Source organism: Nerophis ophidion, linkage group LG18 (genome assembly GCF_033978795.1).
Source record: "Nerophis ophidion isolate RoL-2023_Sa linkage group LG18, RoL_Noph_v1.0, whole genome shotgun sequence".
Taxonomy (NCBI): domain Eukaryota; kingdom Metazoa; phylum Chordata; class Actinopteri; order Syngnathiformes; family Syngnathidae; genus Nerophis; species Nerophis ophidion.
The window spans coordinates 50,235,291-50,255,421 of record NC_084628.1 but is presented as its reverse complement, the minus strand read 5'-3'; the positions used below and the strand labels follow the sequence as shown (position 1 = coordinate 50,255,421).

General features: G+C 43.2%; 2 protein-coding genes across 4 annotated transcripts in view; one reads left to right on the top strand and one right to left on the bottom strand.

The window, feature by feature from the left end:
* LOC133537310 (oocyte zinc finger protein XlCOF22-like) overlaps positions 1-12,643 on the bottom strand; it is a 340,825-nt gene extending 328,182 nt beyond the window's left edge. For all 3 annotated transcript variants that reach the window (XR_009802650.1, XM_061878339.1, XM_061878337.1), the window contains exons 1-2: positions 12,227-12,643; positions 10,962-11,228 (exon numbers count right to left, since the gene is read on the bottom strand). Coding sequence is in view for 2 of the 3 variants with exons in the window: in XM_061878339.1 (XP_061734323.1) it covers positions 10,962-11,228; positions 12,227-12,329 (370 nt within the window). In the remaining variant the exon portion in view is untranslated. The remainder of the gene's footprint in view (positions 1-10,961; positions 11,229-12,226) is intronic.
* Positions 1-20,131, top strand: part of LOC133537311 (oocyte zinc finger protein XlCOF8.4-like) — a 75,859-nt gene that overhangs the window by 18,511 nt on the left and 37,217 nt on the right. The gene's annotated exons all lie outside the window — the stretch shown is intronic.

The following is a 20,131-nucleotide window of genomic DNA, read 5'->3' as shown; positions in this document are numbered from 1 at the left end:
ATTTGATGTTCAAACTGATAAACATTTTTTTTTTTGCAAATAATCATTGACTTTAGAATTTGATGCAAGCAACACGTAACAAAGTAGTTGGGAAAGGTGGTAATAAATACTGATAAAGTTGAGGAATGCTCATCAAACACTTATTTGGAACATCCCACGGGTGTGCAGGCTAATTGGGAACAGGTGGGTGCCATGATTGGGTATAAAAGCAGCTTCCATGACATGCTAAGTAATTCACTAACAAGGATGGGGCGAGGGTCACCATTTTGGAAGCAAATTGTCAAACAACATTTCTTAACGAGCTATTGAAAGGAATTCAGGGATTTTACCATCTACGGTCCGTAAAATCGTCAAAACGTTCAGAGAATCCGGAGAAATCACTGCACGTAAGCGATGACATCACGGACCTTTGATCCCTCAGGTGGTACTGCATCAAAAACCGACATCAGTGTGTGAAGGATATCACCAGATGGGCTCAGGAACGCTTCATAAAACCACTGTCAGTGACTACAGTTGGTTGTTACATCTGTATGTGCAAGTTAAAACTACTATGCAAAGCGAAAACCATTTATCAACAACACACAGGAACGCCGCCGGCTTCTCTGGGCCCGAGCTCATCTAAGTTGGACTGATGCAAAGTGGAAAAGTGTTCTGTGGTCTGACGAGTCCACATTTCAAATTATATTTGGAAACTGTGGACGTGGTGTCCTCCGGAACAAAGAGGAAAATAACCATCCGGATTGTTCTAGGCGCACAGTTCAAAAGCTAGCATGTGTGATGGTATGAGGTTGTATTAGTGCCCAAGACATGGGTAACTTACACATCTGTGAAGGCACCATTAATGCTGAATGGTCCATTCAGGTTTTGGAGCAACATATGTTGTCATCCAAGCAACGTTATCATGGACGCCTCTGCTTATTTCAGCAAAACAATGCCAAGCCACGTGTTACAACAGCGTGGTTTCGTAGTAAAAGAGTGCGGGTACTTTCCTGGCCCGCCTGCAGTCCAGACATGTCTCCTATCGAAAATGTGTGGCGCATTATGAAGCGTAAAATACGACAACAAGACCCCGGACTGTTGATTATTTCTGCCCCTATATATGCCTGTCTTTGTTTGCCTTTTGTTCTCGGACTTTAGTTTGCTACACACAACAGATGACGTCGCATTTCCCGATTGTGGTAAAAGACTTTTTGTTCTACGATTAGCTTCCATGCTATTTTGTTTGTTTGCTTGTCCCTAGTTTATATACTAGCGCTTTTTGTTCCTTTTATCTTCCACGTTAGTTCTGTTTGTTTTGTCTTTAGTGCCTAATGCAAGTGTTTTTTGTTCAAAAATTGTTTTTGTAGTGTATAACAAATCATTGTCCTTATCCTCACGCTGTGTTCCATCCTCCACTGCATCCACGAGAGAATAACTTTTCACCACGATGCCAGCAAGATGTCACAGTAAAGTCCGAGTTAATGAAGCTTCTCTCGCAGCGGAAGTCGAAGAATTCGACAGGATAACGTGGAGGTTAGCCCAAGCGATGCAGGCTGGGACATTCCGCGGCGCGCCGGATGTCGAGATGATCTTGGGGCTTGGAGGTCTCCAAGTCCCGCTTGACTCCACTGGGTCCAGCAACACCCCGTCTCACCCCCTCGCACGCGCCGGCAGAGGCGGAAGCCGCGGCGAAGGGCGTCGCGTAGCTAACTCCACCATCACCCCTTCACAGACACAGCCACTTTCAACTCGTCCAGGACTCACCATACACGCCTGGTAATCCTTTTTGTTTTTCTTCTATTGACTCCCCCGGAGTCAATAGAAGAAATCTGATCTGGTGACGTCAGCCCTTTTACGTCCCCAGAACATAGTGGGGATTAAGAATTTTTTTTAGAGCAGGCACTTCCTCAGTCGTCCACAGGGGACCTAAATGACAATCTTACACTCCTAAAATACATTTGTTTTCAATCAAAGTATAAGTCTTTATTTTCTGAATTTGATTGCTTGATTGATTTATACTTGTATTAGTAGATTGCACAGTTCAGTACATATTCCGTACAATTGACCACTAAATGGTAACATCACCATTAAGTTTTTCAACTTGTTTAGTCAGGGTCCACGTTAATCAATTCATGGTACAAATATATACTATCAACATAATACAGTCATCACACAAGTTAATCATCATAGTATATACATTGAATTATTTACATTATTTACAATCTGGGGGTGGGATGAGGAGCTTTGGTTGATATCAGTACTTCAGACATCAGCAATTGCATCAACAGAGAAATGTGGACATTGAAACAGTGAAGGTCTTACTTGGTAGGATATGTACAGCCAGCAGAGAACATAGTGAGTTCACATAGCATAAGAACAAGTATATACATTAGAAGAACATTTGATTAATTACATTAGGTTATTTATAATCCGGGGACATGGGAAGTGAATGGAGGAGGGTATTAGTAAAGGGTTGAAGTTGCCTGGAGGTGTTGTTTTAGAGCGGTTTTGAAGGAATATAGAGATGCACTTACTTTTACACCTGTTGGGAGTGCATTCCACATTTATGTGGCATAGAAGGATAATGAGTTAAGACCTTTGTTAGATCGGAATCTGGGTTTAACGTGGTTTGTGGAGCTCCCCCTGGTGTTGTGGTTATGGTGGTCAGGAAGTAGTTGGACATTTACTTCGGTATCAGGGAGGTGTAGCGGATTTTATAGACTAGGCTCAGTGCAAGTTGTTTTACTCTGTCCTCCACCTTGAGCCAGCCCACTTTGGAGAAGTGGGTTGGAGTGAGGTGTGATCTGGGGTGGAGGTCTAAAAGTAACCGGATTAGCTTATTCTGGGATGTTTGGAGTCTAGATTTGAGGGTTTTGGAGGTGCTGGGGTACCAGGAGGTGCAAGCGTAATCGAAGAAGCGTTGAATGAGAGTTCCCGCTAGAATATTCAAGGTGCTTTTGTTGACCAGAGAGGAGATTCTGTAGAGGAATCTCGTTCTTTGGTTGACCTTTCTGATTACCTTGGTTGCCATTTTATCACAGGAAAGATTAGCTTCTAGAATGGAACCTAGGTAGGTGATCTCATCTTTCCAGGTGATAACAATGTCACCCACTTTTATAGTGAAATCACTGACTTTCTTAAAGGGGAACATTATCACAATTTCAGAAGGGTTAAAACCAATAAAAAACAGTTCCCAGTGGCTTATTTTATTTTTCGAAGTTTTTTTCAAAATTTTACCCGTCCTGGAATATCCCTAAAAAAACTTTAAAGTGCTTGATTTTGGCTATGTGCGAAGCCACTGTTCATTTTCCTGTGACGTCACATAGCGATGCCAATACAAACAACATGGCGGTTACCACAGCAAGATATAGCGACATTAGCTCGGATTCAGCCTCGGATTTCAGCGGCTTAAGCGATTCAACAGATTACGCATGTATTGAAAGGGATGGTTGGAGTATGGAGGCAGATAGCGAAAACGAAATTGAAGAAGAACTTTTCTTTTTATTTATTAACTTTTATTTTTTATTATTGTAAAACTGAAATACACATAATGACAATGTATAAGCTATATGATTCAATTAACATACTGAAATATTATACACAATATCTAAACATTAGCTTCACACAAATATACAGCATTATCGCCAAACAAATACTGCTGAGTGTTGAAACTATTTCGATGGTGGAAATATGCGACCAGCAGCCATTTTAAATCCTCAAACATTCATTAAATTAGTGCCCAAAAATCGTTTTTCAATACACATCTTACTATCAAACTTAGCAACTTTCCACCTTAGTATTGAGTTACATAAACAAGTTAAACAGTTTACTTACAGACTTATCTTTTCCAAGGCTTGTAAGAGTTAACACAACTCGACTACTTCTTATTGTTTATGAACTAGACGAACATCGTAAACCGGAAGTGCCCAAAGTAAACCGGAAGTGCCCAAACTAATGACGCGCAGCATTTCCCATCGCCACAAGGTGTCAGTAATAGTCCACAATCAAACGGGCATAACACTCCCCGCTTGGTATAATGTTTTATACCACTATACAGTCTCTTTACGAAGGAGCAACACAACCTCTGAAACAGGTCTAGTGTAGATTATTGGAGTACCTTGTCGGATGATCTTAACATCTACTTTTCTTACTTTGTTGTCATGGCTGTTGATAGACTTGACGATGAGTCCAGTGGGACATTCATTTCTTCTCACCTGGCCGTCTTTCAATCAATCAATCAATGTTTACTTATATAGCCCTAAATCACTAGTGTCTCAAAGGGCTGCACAAACCACCACGACATCCTCGGTAGGCCCACATAAGGGCAAGGAAAACTCACACCCAGTGGGACATCGGTGACAATAATGACCCAGTGGGACGTCGGTGACAATGACTATGAGAACCTTGGAGAGGAGGAAAGCAATGGATGTCGAGCGGGTCTAACATGATACTGTGAAAGTTCGATCCATAATGGATCCAACACAGTCGCGAGAGTCCAGTCCAAAGCAGAAGTGGCTGGTTGCATCAGCTCTGCTCTTTTAATGTCCTTTGTCTTCTTTGATGTTTCCCTCAAAGGTCTCCAATTTGCAGGTTAGGCCTTTCTGCATACCATTTTCTCCTAGTTTGTATGGTTGACAGGTATTCTTGTTTCCATCGCTTCCAGAATCTATCAGAGAGAGATTGGACTTGCCGCCATTGTTGTGAGTGGATGTCTTTCACGTTGAAGTCTCCTGGCGGTGCAGATATGACGTCTCTCTTCAGTGTCAGCAAGGTTGCAGGTGTTAGTATTGCTGGCATCTCTGGGTCAGTTGAAACTGGAATGAGAGGTCTTGCGTTTATAATTGCCATGACCTCAGCCATGAGAGTGGTGAGCACCTCATGAGAAAGGTGAGAGCCTCCCTCCTTAAGGAGCAATGCATCCAGGATACGGCGCGTGATGCCAATTAGTCTTTCCCACACTCCTCCCATGTGGGAAGAGTTTGGCGGATTGAAGATCCAAGTGCACACTTAGTCCTGCAGGTAAGTTTTCAACTCTTTTTCCAACGACTCTTCCTCTTTTTCCGACCACTTGTCCCTCGCCGTCACCTTCTCTTCCTCGTCATGCTTCTCGTCGTCTGTGCTGGAGTCCATGACGATGGCCTTGGACTTGCTCCCCGCTCTGGACTTCTTGGGGCTGGACGAGGAGCGTCCTGCTTGGGCGTCGCTCTTCTTGCCCTTGGCGGCGGACTTGGCGGCCGACACTTTTTTCTTGGCCCTCTTCTTTTTCTTGGCGGGAAGCTGTTTGCCGCTGTTCTGTCTCTGAAGATCTCATCAGTCCCCACGTTGACTTTCAAGATGTCGAAACCATACGGTACATCAGCGAAGCAATACAAAAACTCATGAAAAAAATAAACACAGCTGTAAAACACTTACATACAAACAAGACAGCTGCTTGTACACCCGAAAGAGAACAAAGAACAGTGTCTAAGAGGAGCATCAACATTTGCATTTAAACTGTAAAATCCTGTTTATGATTTATTTACTCTACTTATTTAAATATGAACATTTTCCTTTAGGAAACTTTTATGATTTGTGTGTTGTTGTAGCTGGTATGCTGCAATTTTTTTTATTTTTTTCCCCCAAGATGGTGACCCTGTAGTGGCTGCTGTTGGCAGGAACTCTGTGCTCTTGTGTCATCCTTTTGTGTTTCCTTCTTCTTTTTATGTTTATATATATACATATATATATATATATATATATATATTTTTTGCCTTTTGGTCCGGACCTTTTGGGACTGTGTGACAAGGGGTGGCACTTTCCTGACTTCTGCGGTGCTTTTTTGTGAACTTCTGGATCTGCCTCCTGAGAGCCTTTTGGCCATGGAGACCAGCTGCTGGGTTTCTGCCACACCAGAGTCCGTTTGGAGAGACTGGAGGAGATGCAGATGAAGAGACAGGACTGCGGAGCTAGCACTGAGCGCCGGGACGGAAAAGCTTCACAGTGTCTTGGCTGAATGAGCAGGTATCGGACACCTCGGTCTCTTTGGACATATCCTCACTCATCCATGCAGACTGGACACTGGCCGAGACTTGGTTTGGCGGCCGAGAGTGGAGTCGGCTCTCTTGGTTGCTTTGTTGGGTCTGCTCCCGTCTCTGGCCAAGCTCCCTTCACCCCAGCAGACGATGGCGTGGGACACCGCAAAAGCCACCACAGTGTATATGTTTCTTTTACTTTTTATCATAGCTGTATGTAGAAGTGGCTGGTTGCATCAGCTCTGCTCTTTTAATGTCCTTTGTCTTCTTTGATGTTTCCCTCTTACACACATGAAAGAGGAATGTGTGCTATGGCAATAAGTTGTTTTCTTCCCTTGGCCTCAGTCTGGACCCCCTCTCCAGGGGCCCAGGCTTAGACCGATTTTTTTTTTCTCTCTCATTGCCCCCACTTGTTTACCTGTATGTATCTCACCTTTTTTGCAAGGGGCGCCGCAAGTTGGCAGACCCGTCAGCGATCCTGTTCTGTCTCCCTAGAATGTTTGTCTGACCTTGAATGGGATTCTGCTGAACATTTTAATTTCCCCTCGGGGGTTAATAAAAATGTGTCTGATTCTGATGTTTAACATCAACAAAACATAGCTAATTAGTAAAAATAAACTACATTAATTCATCTCTCAACGGTGTTGAGACATTGCTGGACACCGGAGTAGTAACTAAATCCAAATAAAAAATGATTTTATTTTTTTAAGATATCTGGCTTGTATCTTCAGTAGGGATGTAAATTTATAGATTCATGGATATGATACCCTAATAAATATTCCTTATCGATACCAGTATTTATCAGTACTCTTGTCGGTACTACATGTCATTTGTGGAAATAAAAACCTGGAAAAAAGGCATTTTAAATAGCATTTCTATTAGCACAAGAGTTTGAACACCTCCAACATGATGTTCTGTAACATTTTAAAGCAGGGAAGTCTTTTATCAGCAGCTGTTTATTTGAAGTCTTAAATAGATAGATAGATAGTACTTCATTGATTCCTTCAGGAAAATTAAAAGAAGTCAACTATGTGTGCAGTGCAAGGTGAAATGCAGTTATGTCATCTTCTTCTCAATAACACACACATCAAACTTTTGCGCGTAGTTGCTTCCTTATTTGTCATCATTCAAAGCTGATTGTAATGTGTAGCAGCGGCAGCTGAACTCAATGTGAAAATGTATCATAGTTATGTCAGTCAGCTGGAATTAAAAATACAAATAGTTGTGCCGTTAGTCCAGAATCTTCACGGTCCTCATGGACAACATAATTAGGAACCATCCATCCATCCATCCATCATCTTCCGCTTATCCGAGGTCGGGTCGCGGGGGCAGCAGCCTAAGCAGGGAAGCCCAGATTTCCCTATCTCCAGCCACTTCGTCTAGCTCTTCCCGGGGGATCCCGAGGCGTTCCCAGGCCAGCCGGGAGACATAGTCTTTCCAACGTGTCCTGGGTCTTCCCCGTGGCATCCTACCAGCTGGACGTGCCCTAAACACATCCCTAGGGAGGCGTTCGGGTGGCATCCTGACCAGATGCCCAAACCACCTCATCTGGCTCCTCTCGATGTGGAGGAGCAGCGGCTTTACTTTGAGCTCCTCCCGGATGACAGAGCTTCTCACCCTATCTCTAAGGGAGAGCCCCGCCACCCGGCGGAGGAAACTCATTTCGGCCGCTTGTACCCATGATCTTATCCTTTCGGTCCTGACCCAAAGCTCATGACCATAGGTGAGGATGGGAACGTAGATCGACCGGTAAATTGAGAGCTTTGCCTTCCGGCTCAGCTCCTTCTTCACCACAACGGATCGATACAACGTCCGCATTACTGAAGACGCCGCACCGATCCGCCTGTCGATCTCACGATCCACTCTTCCCCCACTCGTGAACAAGACTCCTAGGTACTTGAACTCCTCCACTTGGGGCAGGGTCTCCTCCCCAACCCGGAGATGGCACTCCACCCTTTTCCGGGCGAGAACCATGGACTCGGACTTGGAGGTGCTGATTCTCATTCCGGTCGCTTCACACTCGGCTGCGAACCGATCCAGTGAGAGCTGAAGATCCCGGCCAGATGAAGCCATCAGGACTACATCATCTGCAAAAAGCAGAGACCTAATCCCGTGGCCACCAAACCGGAACCCCTCAACGCCTTGACTGCGCCTAGAAATTCTGTCCATAAAAGTTATGAACAGAATCGGTGACAAAGGACAGCCTTGGCGGAGTCCAACCTTCACTGGAAACGTGTCCGACTTACTGCCAGCAATGCGGACCAAGCTCTGGCACTGATCATACAGGGAGCGGACTGCCACAATAAGACATTCCGATACCCCATACTCTCTGAGCACTCCCCACAGGACTTCCCGAGGGACACGGTCGAATGCCTTCTCCAAGTCCACAAAGCACATGTAGACTGGTTGGGCAAACTCCCATGCACCCTCAAGAACCCTGCCGAGAGTATAGAGCTGGTCCACAGTTCCACGACCAGGACGAAAACCACACTGTTCCTCCTGAATCCGAGGTTCGACTATCCGGCGAAGCCTCCTCTCCAGTACACCTGAATAAACCTTACCGGGAAGGCTGAGGAGTGTGATCCCACGATAGTTGGAACACACCCTCCGGTCCCCCTTCTTAAAGAGAGGGACCACCACCCCGGTCTGCCAATCCAGAGGTACCGCCCCCGATGTCCACGCGATGCTGCAGAGTCTTGTCAACCAAGACAGCCCCACAGCATCCAGAGCCTTAAGGAACTCCGGGCGGATCTCATCCACCTCCGGGGCCTTGCCACCAAGGAGCTTTTTAACTACCTCAGGGACCTCAGCCCCAGAAATAGGAGAGTCCACTACAGATTCCCCAGGCACCGCTTCCTCAAAGAAAGACGTGTTGGTGGGATTGAGGAGGTCTTCGAAGTATTCCCTCCACCGATCCACAACATCCGCAGTCGAAGTCAGCAGAACACCATCCGCACCATACACGGTGTTGATAGTGCACTGCTTCCCCTTCCTGAGGCGCCGTATGGTGGTCCAGAATCGCTTCGAAGCCGTCCGGAAGTCGTTTTCCATGGCTTCCCCGAACTCTTCCCATGTCCGAGTTTTTGCCTCCGCGACCGCTAAAGCTGCGCACCGCTTGGCCCGTCTGTACCCGTCCACTGCCTCCGGAGTCCTATGAGCCAAAAGAACCCGATAGGACTCCTTCTTCAGCTTGACGGCATCCCTCACTGCTGGTGTCCACCAACGGGTTCTGGGATTACCGCCACGACAGGCACCAACAACCTTGCGGCCACAGCTCCAATCAGCCGCCTCGACAATAGAGGTTCGGAACATGGTCCACTCGGACTCAATGTCCCGCACCTCCCTCGTGACATGTTCAAAGTTCTCCCGGAGGTGTGAATTGAAACTCTCTCTGACAGGAGACTCTGCCAGACGTTCCCAGCAGACCCTCACAATGCGCTTGGGCCTCCCAGGTCTGTCCGGCATCCTCCCCCACCATCGCAGCCAACTCACCACCAGGTGGTGATCGGTAGAAAGCTCCGCCCCTCTCTTCACCCGAGTGTCCAAAACATAAGGCCGCAAATCCGATGACACAACTACAAAGTCGATCATGGAACTGCGGCCTAGGGTGTCCTGGTGCCAAGTGCACATATGGACACCCTTATGTTTGAACATGGTGTTTGTTATGGACAATCCGTGACGAGCACAAAAGTCCAATAACAAAACACCACTCGGGTTTAGATCCGGGCGACCATTCTTCCCAATCACGCCTCTCCAGGTTTCACTGTCGTTGCCAACATGAGCGTTGAAGTCTCCCAGTAGGACAAGGGAATCACCCGGAGGAGCACTTTCCAGTACTCCCTCGAGTGTACCCAAAAAGGGTGGGTATTCTGAACTGCTGTTTGGTGCGTAAGCACAAACAACAGTCAGGACCCGTCCCCCCACCCGAAGGCGAAGGGAAGCTACCCTCTCGTCCACTGGGTTGAACTCAAACGTACAGGCTTTGAGCCGGGGGGCAACCAGAATTGCCACCCCAGCCCGTCGCCTCTCACTGCCGGCAACGCCAGAGTGGAAGAGGGTCCAGTCCCTCTCGAGAGAACTGGTTCCAGAGCCCTTGCTGTGCGTCGAAGTGAGTCCGACTATATCCAGCCGGAATTTCTCTACCTCGCGCACTAGCTCAGGCTCCTTCCCCCCCAGTGAGGTGACGTTCCACGTCCCAAGAGCTAGCTTCTGTAGCCGAGGATCGGACCGCCAAGTGCCCTGCCTTCGGCTGCCGCCCAGCTCACAATGCACCCGACCTCTATGGCCCCTCCTATGATTGGTGAGCCCATTGGAGGGATGACCCACATTGCCTCTTCGGGCTGTGCCCGGCCGGGCCCCATGGGAACAGGCCCGACCACCAGGCGCTCGCCATCGTGCCCCAACTCTGGGCCTGGCTCCAGAGCGGGGCCCCGGTGACCCACGTCCGGGCGAGGGAAATCTGGGTTCATTTCGTTGTAATTCCATAGAAGTCTTTGAGCTGCTCTTTGTCTGATCACTCACCTAGGACCTGTTTGTCTTGGGAGACCCTACCAGGGGGCATGAAAACCCCCAGACAACATAGCTCCTAGGATCATTGGGACACGCAAACTCCTCTACCACGGTAAGGTAGCAGCTCAGAGAGGAACCAGTACTAAAAAAATGGTACTTGGTGTACATCTCTTATCTTCACCACTAAACCTTTGAAATATGCTGACATATGTGCTGCTAAAGGTAAATAAAAAGTAGCCATATTGAATGTTTGCCTTCATCTGACCACGTGAGGTAAGGAGGACGGCCTCTAGGTCACATGGTTACACCCCAGCAATTACACTGTTGATGATTGATGAGCATTCATTTTTAAATGGTGGTGTTAAAAAGCAAATATATCTCCATCTTTAGTGATAAATGTGTCCCCCGGATGAACATGTGTCACAAACATTGTATTAGATGATATGTGGATGTTGTGCTTACTTGGACTGTGATGAAGCTGTGAGGACTCAGGTGGTTTGTCTTCATGCTCTTCAGTCTTCACAGAAACAACAGTCAGTGGAAACTTGCTGACATCAGCCTTCTCCTGCCCTACAGGACACTCTCCCTCCTCTTCCTCTTTGAAATAGGGGGGCTGTGGAACCTCCTTGTCCCCTTTAAAATTTGAGAGCTGTGGATACTCTAAAGTGAAACTGTCCCCCTGCAGATGAGGGAGACATTCTTCTTGGTGTCCAATCAGCTGATGGATGTCTACAGGACACAAACAAAACACATTTTAACTTCTACATGCTGAATATTAAATTGTACATGAAATATAGGGCTGTGGCTATTGAAAATGTTATTAATCAAGTGTTCTACTGGAAATGTTTCCGATTAGTTGAGTAACTGAATAAAACAGTGTTGCTTGGTTAAAGACAAATTTAAGCGACTATAAAACATTTCACTTAATAATGAACGGCCAATTGGTTTGAGATGGTATGAGATCAAGATGTCATCTTTAGATCAGGCTTTGTTTTTTTGACAATCACAGACACGTTAAACGTTAAAGTACCAATGATTGTCACACACACACTAGGTGTGGGGAGATTATTTCCTGCATTTGGCCCATCACCCTTGATCACACCCTGGGAGGTGAGGGGAGCAGTGAGCAGCAGCGGTGGCCACGCCCGGGAATAACTTTTATGGTGATTAAACCCCAATCAAAACCCTTGATGCTGAGTGCAAGGCAGAGAAGTAAGGGTCCCATTTGTATAGTATTTGGTATGACTGGGTTGGGGTTCGAACTCACAACCTACCGATCTCAGGGAGGGTGCACCAAAATGAAGGAAATAACAGGTCAGTATGCTTTGACACACATATATAACTTGTCAAACCTGCCAGCTAGCAGGCTAGGTTAACAGCGTCAGTAACCATGGTAACTGACTCTGACTTTGTCTTACCTTTCTTATTTTTGGAGGTAAAACTCTCGAGCTTTACATACTCAGGACTTTGCACTTAACCTGCTCTCTGGAATATTCCCCCGGTGACTGTGTGAGTTTTGTGTAAACATGTTGATACACATTGTTACAAACATCAACCTCTCATAAATATTGTGTGTCTGGCACTGTCTCGTTTTTATGAACAACGTAAAACAATCAGTGCATCATCCTCACATAACAATTCATCTTCCTACAGACAATTTATTGAAGAATAGTGTTAATAATGAAATATAAAGTTAGTAAAGATGTGAGAGTAAGAAGTAAACAAACCTGTTCTGTGTAACACAACTTGATGTTTTTCATGTTGTCGCTCCTTCTCCTCTTTTGTTGGACAAAGTTCCTCCTCGTACTCTGCTGTGGTTCTTTGGCACATTTTCACACAATCACAACACTTTACACTCACACTTGATCTCTACTTAGTGATGTGTTTTGATCACTTCCGCCTCTCTTTGTTAGCAGCTAACAAGCTAAGCTAACTAGCAGGCTAAGCTAGCTCGAGAAGCATCAAAGTGCGCTCAGACTAATATAACCGGATGCAAACAGTTATTAACGATGTTTACTCTATTTACTAGAGTGTAATAAAGGAAATATATGTGTCCATGGAGACACAGATTAAGAACACTGAACTGTGACGACTGCAATAACGTCTTCACCGTCAGACGCCATCTTGCTTTATTCTCGCCGTGTTTGATTCGCGCGCAGTGTTGTCAGATCTCGCGAGAGAAACAAGTAAGCAGCTATTTTCCAAATCTCGCGAGAAAAATAGGTAAAACTAGCTTTCCACTCACGGTAAAAATATTTTATTATATACTATTTACTTATTATGAAAATAAAAGAATAATTTTCCATTTCAAATTTTCACAACAAAGACATACAACTTATTTCCGTAAATATATTTAAATATTTAAAAATGTATTCAAACAACAGTAGCATAAGGAAAGACAAAAAAGAAACAAAATAAATATTACACTCATGATATTAGTTTTGTTTTTGATGTTAATCGTTTTTATAATGTATTTTAGAATGTGGGAGGTTTTCATGTTCTTTTTAAATTTCATTTGGATAGAATAGAATAGAATAGAATAGAAAATAGTTTTATTGTCATTATTGCAGTGAACAGGTTCAAAGAACAACAAAATTGGAGCAGATCCCCTAAGGTGCATGTACAATATGGTAATATAAATAGTACAAAAAAAAGATAGATAGAAATAAGAGATGTATCTATATATGTATATATATCCACACAGATGCATACATGCATGCATATGAATATATATACACACATGCATATAACATTATTGCTTATTATAGTCCGGAAAAATAGAAAGAAATTAAAAACATGACACATGAGGACATGAAGGACATATTGTGCTACTATGGCTCTTGGGTAAAAGCTGATTTTTAGTGAATTTTTGCCAGCTTTTAGCACCCTATAGCGTCTGCCCGAGGGTGGCATTATATATATCATATCCATCTATCTATCTATCTATCCGTTTTCTACCGCTTATTCCCTTTTGGTGTCGCGGGGGGGTGGGGTTGGGAGGGGAGTGGGGCGGGGGCTGGTGCCTATCTCAGCTACAATCGGGCGGAAGGCGGAGTACACCCTGGACAAGTCGCCACCTCATCGCAGGACCAACACAGATAGACAGACAACATTCACACTCACATTTACACACTAGGGACCATTTAGTGTTGCCAATCAACCTATCCCCAGGTGCATGTCTTTGGAGGTGGGAGGGGCCTATCCCCAGGTGCATGTCTTTGGAGGTGGGAGGGGCCTATCCCCAGGTGCATGTGTTTGGAAGTGGGAGGAAGCCGGAGTACCCGGAGGGAACCCACACATTCACGGGGAGGACATGCAAACTCCACACAGAAAAATCCCGAGCCCGGGATTGAACCCTGACTACTCAGGACTTTCGTATTGTGACGCAGACGCACTAACCCCTCTTCCACCGTGCTGCCAGATATAGATGTATAGATATAATATATGCCATGCCAATTGAAATTTAAAGAGAACATGAAAACCTCCCACATTCTAAAATACATTATGAAAACAAATGATCATCAAAGACAAAAATAATATCATGAGTGTAATATTTATTTTGTTTCTTTTTTTCTTTCCTTATGCTACTGTTGTTTCAATACATTGTTAAATATTTGAATATTTTTACGAAAATAAGTTGTATGTCTTTGTTTTGAAAATTTAAAATGGACAATGTAGATCATTTGGTAAAATGACTGTTTTGTTGTTGTTTGTGGTTACCCGTAGGAAGAACTGTGCCGAGCTGCAAGAATAAGTTGGCTTTAATTAAGACTTTAGAACAGTATACTAGAATGAACGATGTCATTGTTACTGGTCTGCCAACGCGACCTGCGTCATTTTCTCTTGCAGTGAGGTCCGGGGTCCAGGGATCAGTGCCCAGGGACCAAGATTTGGACTCAGTGGAGCGGCAAGTGGTGAAATTCCTCCAAGAAAAGGGAATTAGTCTAAATGAGGAGAATATAGAAGCTTGTCACCGTTTCCCTCAGAAAGATAAAAGCAAACCGGCAACCATCATTATGAGGTTTGCAAATAGAAAATTCAAAATCAGCCTTTTGCGACAAAGTAGGATGCTCAAGGGATCAAATGTTTATCTCAATGAACATTTAACCAAGAACAATGCTGATATTGCTAAAAGAGCTCGGTTCCTACGCAAAGAGGGAAAAATACAAGCAACATGGTCGTCCAACTGCAAAGTCTACATAAAGCTAAATGGTGCACCTGAGCAGGCACAACTGCTAATGGTCACAAGCTTAAATGATTTGGAAAAATTTGCATGGACTGTGGTTTGCTGGTCTATATGTTTTTTTGTGTTTTTAGGGTTGACATCTATTCTGCAAATCCTTACTAACTTCAAATGTCTATCAAACTTCCCAAAAAAGGACTCAAAATTGCCCACTTGAACATCTGTAGTCTGAAAAACAAGGCAATTGAGTTAAGTAAAATAATGTTTGATAATGATCTACATATAGTAGCAATTTCTGAAACTCATTTGGATGATTCAATTGACAATACTGAAATATTTATACAAGGTTACAATATAATTAGACTTGATAGAGACATATACGGGGGAGGAGTAGCCTTTTATGTACAAGACCACATTCCAATAAAGCAAACAGGAGATCTCAACTTGACAGATGTAGAGGCAATCTGGATCCAGGTTCACTTGCCATATCTAAAGCCATTACTAATCTGCTGCTGCTATAAACCACCTTCCTCTGATGCAGCACATCTTGAAAAAATATGTGCAATGCTTCAGAATGTTTCTGACACAAACAGAGACATTTATCTCTTAGGAGACTTAAATATTGACTGGCTCTCAAAAAACTGCCCGATGAAAAGAAAGCTTGATGACACTGCCACTGTATGTAACCTAGCTCAAATGATACATCTACCAACCAGAATAAATATGAACTATTCTGGTGTATTGTCTTCAACTTGCATTGATCATCTTTTTACTAATTCAGTAGATAAATGCTCAAAGGTTGTTTCAGTGCCAATTGGATTTAGTGATCATAACATGATTGCAATGGCAAGAAAAGTGAAAGTCCCCAAAGTTGGACCCACAATTATATACAAGAGACTCTACAAACATTTCAGTGATAATGCCTTTATTGAAGATGTACATAACATACAGTGGGACAGTGTATTTGAGTCAAAGCATACTGAAGCAGCTCTGCATGAATTCATGAAGTCATTTTCTTCTGTCTGTGATAAGCATGCACCCATCAAGAAAGTCACCGTCAGATCTGTCAAAGCCCCTTGGCTTGACTCTGACCTGAGACACTTGATGAAAGATAGAGATAAATGGAAAAGAGTTGCTGTAGATTCAGGTAGCTCAGAGGACTGGCTAGCATATCGCTCTTTAAGGAACAAAGTGACCAAATTAAATAAACAGAAAAAAAGGGTGTACTACCAATCTAGAATTGAAGAAGTTAAACATGATAGCAAAAAACTTTGGAGTACTCTCAATCAAATCATGGGTAGAGATAAAATGGGAAAAACACCAGCATTTATAGAATCAGGTGAAAGGTTTATCAACAAGCCCAAAGAAATTGCTAATTACTTCAACAATTATTTCATAAGTAAAGTTGATACTATAAGAAATGGCATGCTGCCTGTAAGTGGTATTCTATCTGAGTCACTTATTAAAAATGATATCATGCAGGACAAAGAATGTACATTTGAATTCTCAGTCACCAATGTATTGGAAATTGAGAATCTATTGTCTGAATTGAAATCTGACAAACCTTGTGGTCATGATAATATAGATAGTAGACTTTTAAAGTTGTCAGCTGGAATAATAGCCAGTCCGATATGCTATATTTTTAACTTAAGTTTTAAAGAAGGAATCTATCCTCAAGTATGGAAGGTCGCAAGAGTGACTCCTCTACCAAAAAATAGGAAAGAAGCATTCACTGGATTAAATAGTAGGCCCATTAGCATTTTACCAGTATTAGGAAAATTAATGGAAACAATTATATTTAAGCAAATTCAAAAGTATTTCTCTATAAATAACATTCATTCAGACTTTCAACATGCATATGAAAGTGTCTATTCAACATGCACAGCTCTCACACAATTAACAGATGACTGGCTAAAACAAATTGACAGTAAATTATTAGTTGGCACAGTGCTACTAGATTTTAGTGCAGCTTTTGGTATTATCGACCACAAACTACTACTTATAAAACTGTCTGCTTATGGTTTTAAACTCTCAGCGATTAACTGGATGAAAAGCTACCTAGTCAACAGACAGCAATGTGTCATGTTCAATGGAACCCTTTCAAATATTAAAACATTATATTGTGGTATTCACGGTGGCAGAGGGGTTAGTGCGTCTGCCTCACAATACGAAGTTCCTGCAGTCCTGGGTTCAAATCCAGGCTCGGGATCTTTCTGTGTGGAGTTTGCATGTTCTCCCCGTGAATGCGTGGGTTCCCTCCGGGTACTCCGGCTTCCTCCCACCTCCAAAGACATGCACCTGGGGATAGGTTGATTGACAACACTAAATTGGCCCTAGTGTGTGAATGTGAGTGTGAATGTTGTCTGTCTATCTGTGTTGGCCCTGCGATGAGGTGGCGACTTGTCCAGGGTGTACCCTGCCTTCCGCCCGATTGTAGCTGAGATAGGCGCCAGCGCCCCCCGCGACCCCGAAAGGGAATAAGCGGTAGAAAATGGATGGATGGATTGTGGTATTCCACAGGGAAGTTGCCTGGGACCTTTATTATACTCAATATTTGTAAATGATATGTCATGTATTTTAAAGAATAGTTGCTGTGCAATTTACGCAGATGACACAACAATATATGCACATGCAGATAATTGCACCGACCTGAGCACTATACTACAAGATGAGGTCATGCGGATTTCAAAATGGGTTACAGAAAATAAGATGAAACTTAATATTTCCAAAACAAAATGTCTTGTTATTTGCTCAAAACATGCTCATAGAAAGGAACCCATATTAAATGTTTCTCTGAACGGAGTTCATGTTGAACAAGTTAAAGAGGCCAGGTTGCTGGGAGTTACAATAGATGAAAGACTATCTTGGGCCACTCACATTAAAAACATAGTAACAAAAATGAGCAGAAGCATTTCAATCATAAGAAGGAGTGCCTATTTTTTAAGTAACACATCTATGAAGCAGGTTATACAATCCCTTGTATTGTCACATATGGACTACTGCCCAGCAATCTGGTCTAATGCATCTAAACAAGATCTAAATCAAATCCAGCTTACCCAAAACAGAGCTGCCAGACTAGCTCTCCATTGCTCATTTAGGACTGGCATTGAGCTCATGCATCATGAATTGTCATGGATGAAAGTTGCTGAAAGACTGGCTTGTAGTTTGAGTCTATTTTTAAAAAACATCTATACATACCATAAACCCTCATATCTGTATTCTCAGCTCTTGCTTGCCAGTGACAGTCACAACTACGGTACCAGGCTAGCCCAAAGAGGTGCTCTCACCCATCTTAAACCCAAAAGTGATGTTTTGAAAAAGACTATAATGTATCGGGCAATCACTTACTGGAATAGACTTCCACAATTTCTGCTATCAATCACCAGCATAGTGGGCTTTAAGAATAGACTAAAAGGAGAAGTATTGCGTAAAGAGAAAATTCTAGATTGTATCTAATGTCATGACTGTTTTTATTGACTATTGAGTATTTTATTGATTATGGGATAAGCAGCAGAAAATGGAAGGATGATACTTTTTCATCACTTATTGTTTGTCCTTGGTACACTAATGTGTATATTTTAGGCCATTGGTTCTTTGTTTTATTTTTGCAAAAATGTATACAGTATATCTATTTTTATATTGCTATTTTTATCTTTGGTATGAAAATTATTATGTAACAACATTTATTTGTATTTTTTGGTTCTTTGTTGTTGCTATTTTTGTATTATGACAATTTATCATTGGATCATGTTGTACTGCATTTTAATCGTTTGTTCTGTGGTTGTGTGATGTTTTTTGCCTGGACCCCAGGAAGAATAGTCTCCACTGCGGTGTAGACTAATGGGGATCCTTAATAAACTAAACTAAACTAAATAAGACTTCAGCAGGACAGTAATTGTACATACGCACTGCATGAGAGGGTGGTAGTAACTGACTCCTCGATGTGCACATCCTGGTGGTGTGTTCGAGAATTACAACAACAAAACAGCTGCAAAAAACAAAATCTGTACAAAAAATGCTGCAAGTCAAAGCCACAGAGTCAGTCCAAGTTTACCACAAACAAGTGCTATGGACAGTCTGTGCATGATGTGACAGTGGATCAACACAGCCAAAGTGAAAATGACACATTCTACGTGGATGGCTTGGAAATAGAAAATTGCATTGACTCTGTAAATCCACAACAAAGAGACCAAGATGAAGGATTTGTCACAGTGTGCATAAACGACATGCCAACCAAAATGAAAGTGGATACAGGTGCTAAATGCAATGTAATGTCACTGAAGACTTTCAATAGAGTAAACAGCGGCGTGAAACTCACCAAACAACACAGAAGCACAAATTTGGTGGCTTACAGAGGAGCCAAAATCGAGACACAAGGTGAAGCTACGCTGACATGCTTTTTAAAGGGACAGCGCCACTTACTGCCATTTTTCACAGTGGATAGAATGTGACATCACTGTTGGGCTTCCGTGCATGCCTGCGTACGGGGCTAGTCGAGTTGAGTCCCGATGTGCACCATGTCACCACAGAGAACACTGGAGAGTTCAGCGCACGGATCCTCACACAATACCAAGATATTTTCAGTGAAGAGCTCGGAGAACTACCAGTTGTTTACACAATGACAGTGGACCCCAATGTGCTGCCAGTTGTTAGGCCGGCCCACCGCATCCCAGTAGCGATGCAAGACTGTGTGAAAGCTGAACTTAATTGCATGGAAAGCATAGACGTTATTACTTCAGTCACCGAACCAACAGCTTGGGTGTCATCCATGGTCGCTGCGCACACAAAAGTCAAATCAGAAATCAGATTGTGCATCAACCCCAAAGATTTAAAGGCCTACTGAAATTTGATTTTCTTATTTAAACGGGGATAGCAGGTCCAATCTATGTGTCATACTTGATAATTTCGCAATATTGCCATATTTTTGCTGAAAGGATTTAGGAAAGAACATCCGCGATAAAGTTAGCAACTTTCGGTGCTAAGAGAAAAGCTCTGCCTCTACAGGAAGTCGCAGACGATGACGTCACATGTTTGATGGCTCCTCACATATTCACATTGTTTTTAATGGGAGCCTCCAACAAAAAGTTCTATTCGGACCGAGAAAACAACAATTTCCCCATTAATTTGAGCGAGGATGAAAGATTCATGTTTGAGGATATTGATAGCGACGGATTAGAAAAAATAATTTTAAAAAAAGTTCAAAAAAAAAAAAACGCAATTGCATTGGGACGGATTCCGATGTTTTTAGACACATTTACTAGGTTAATTCTGGGAAATCCCTTATCTTTCTATTGTGTTGCCAGTGTTTTAGTGAGTTAAATAGTACCTGATAGTCGGAAGGGTGTCTCCACGACTGTCTTGACGCGCAGTGTCTCAGGGGAGTCGACGGCAGCTATGGATGGCACAAGCTCAGCTTTTCTCCGGTAAGAACTGTCTTTTTAACCACAAT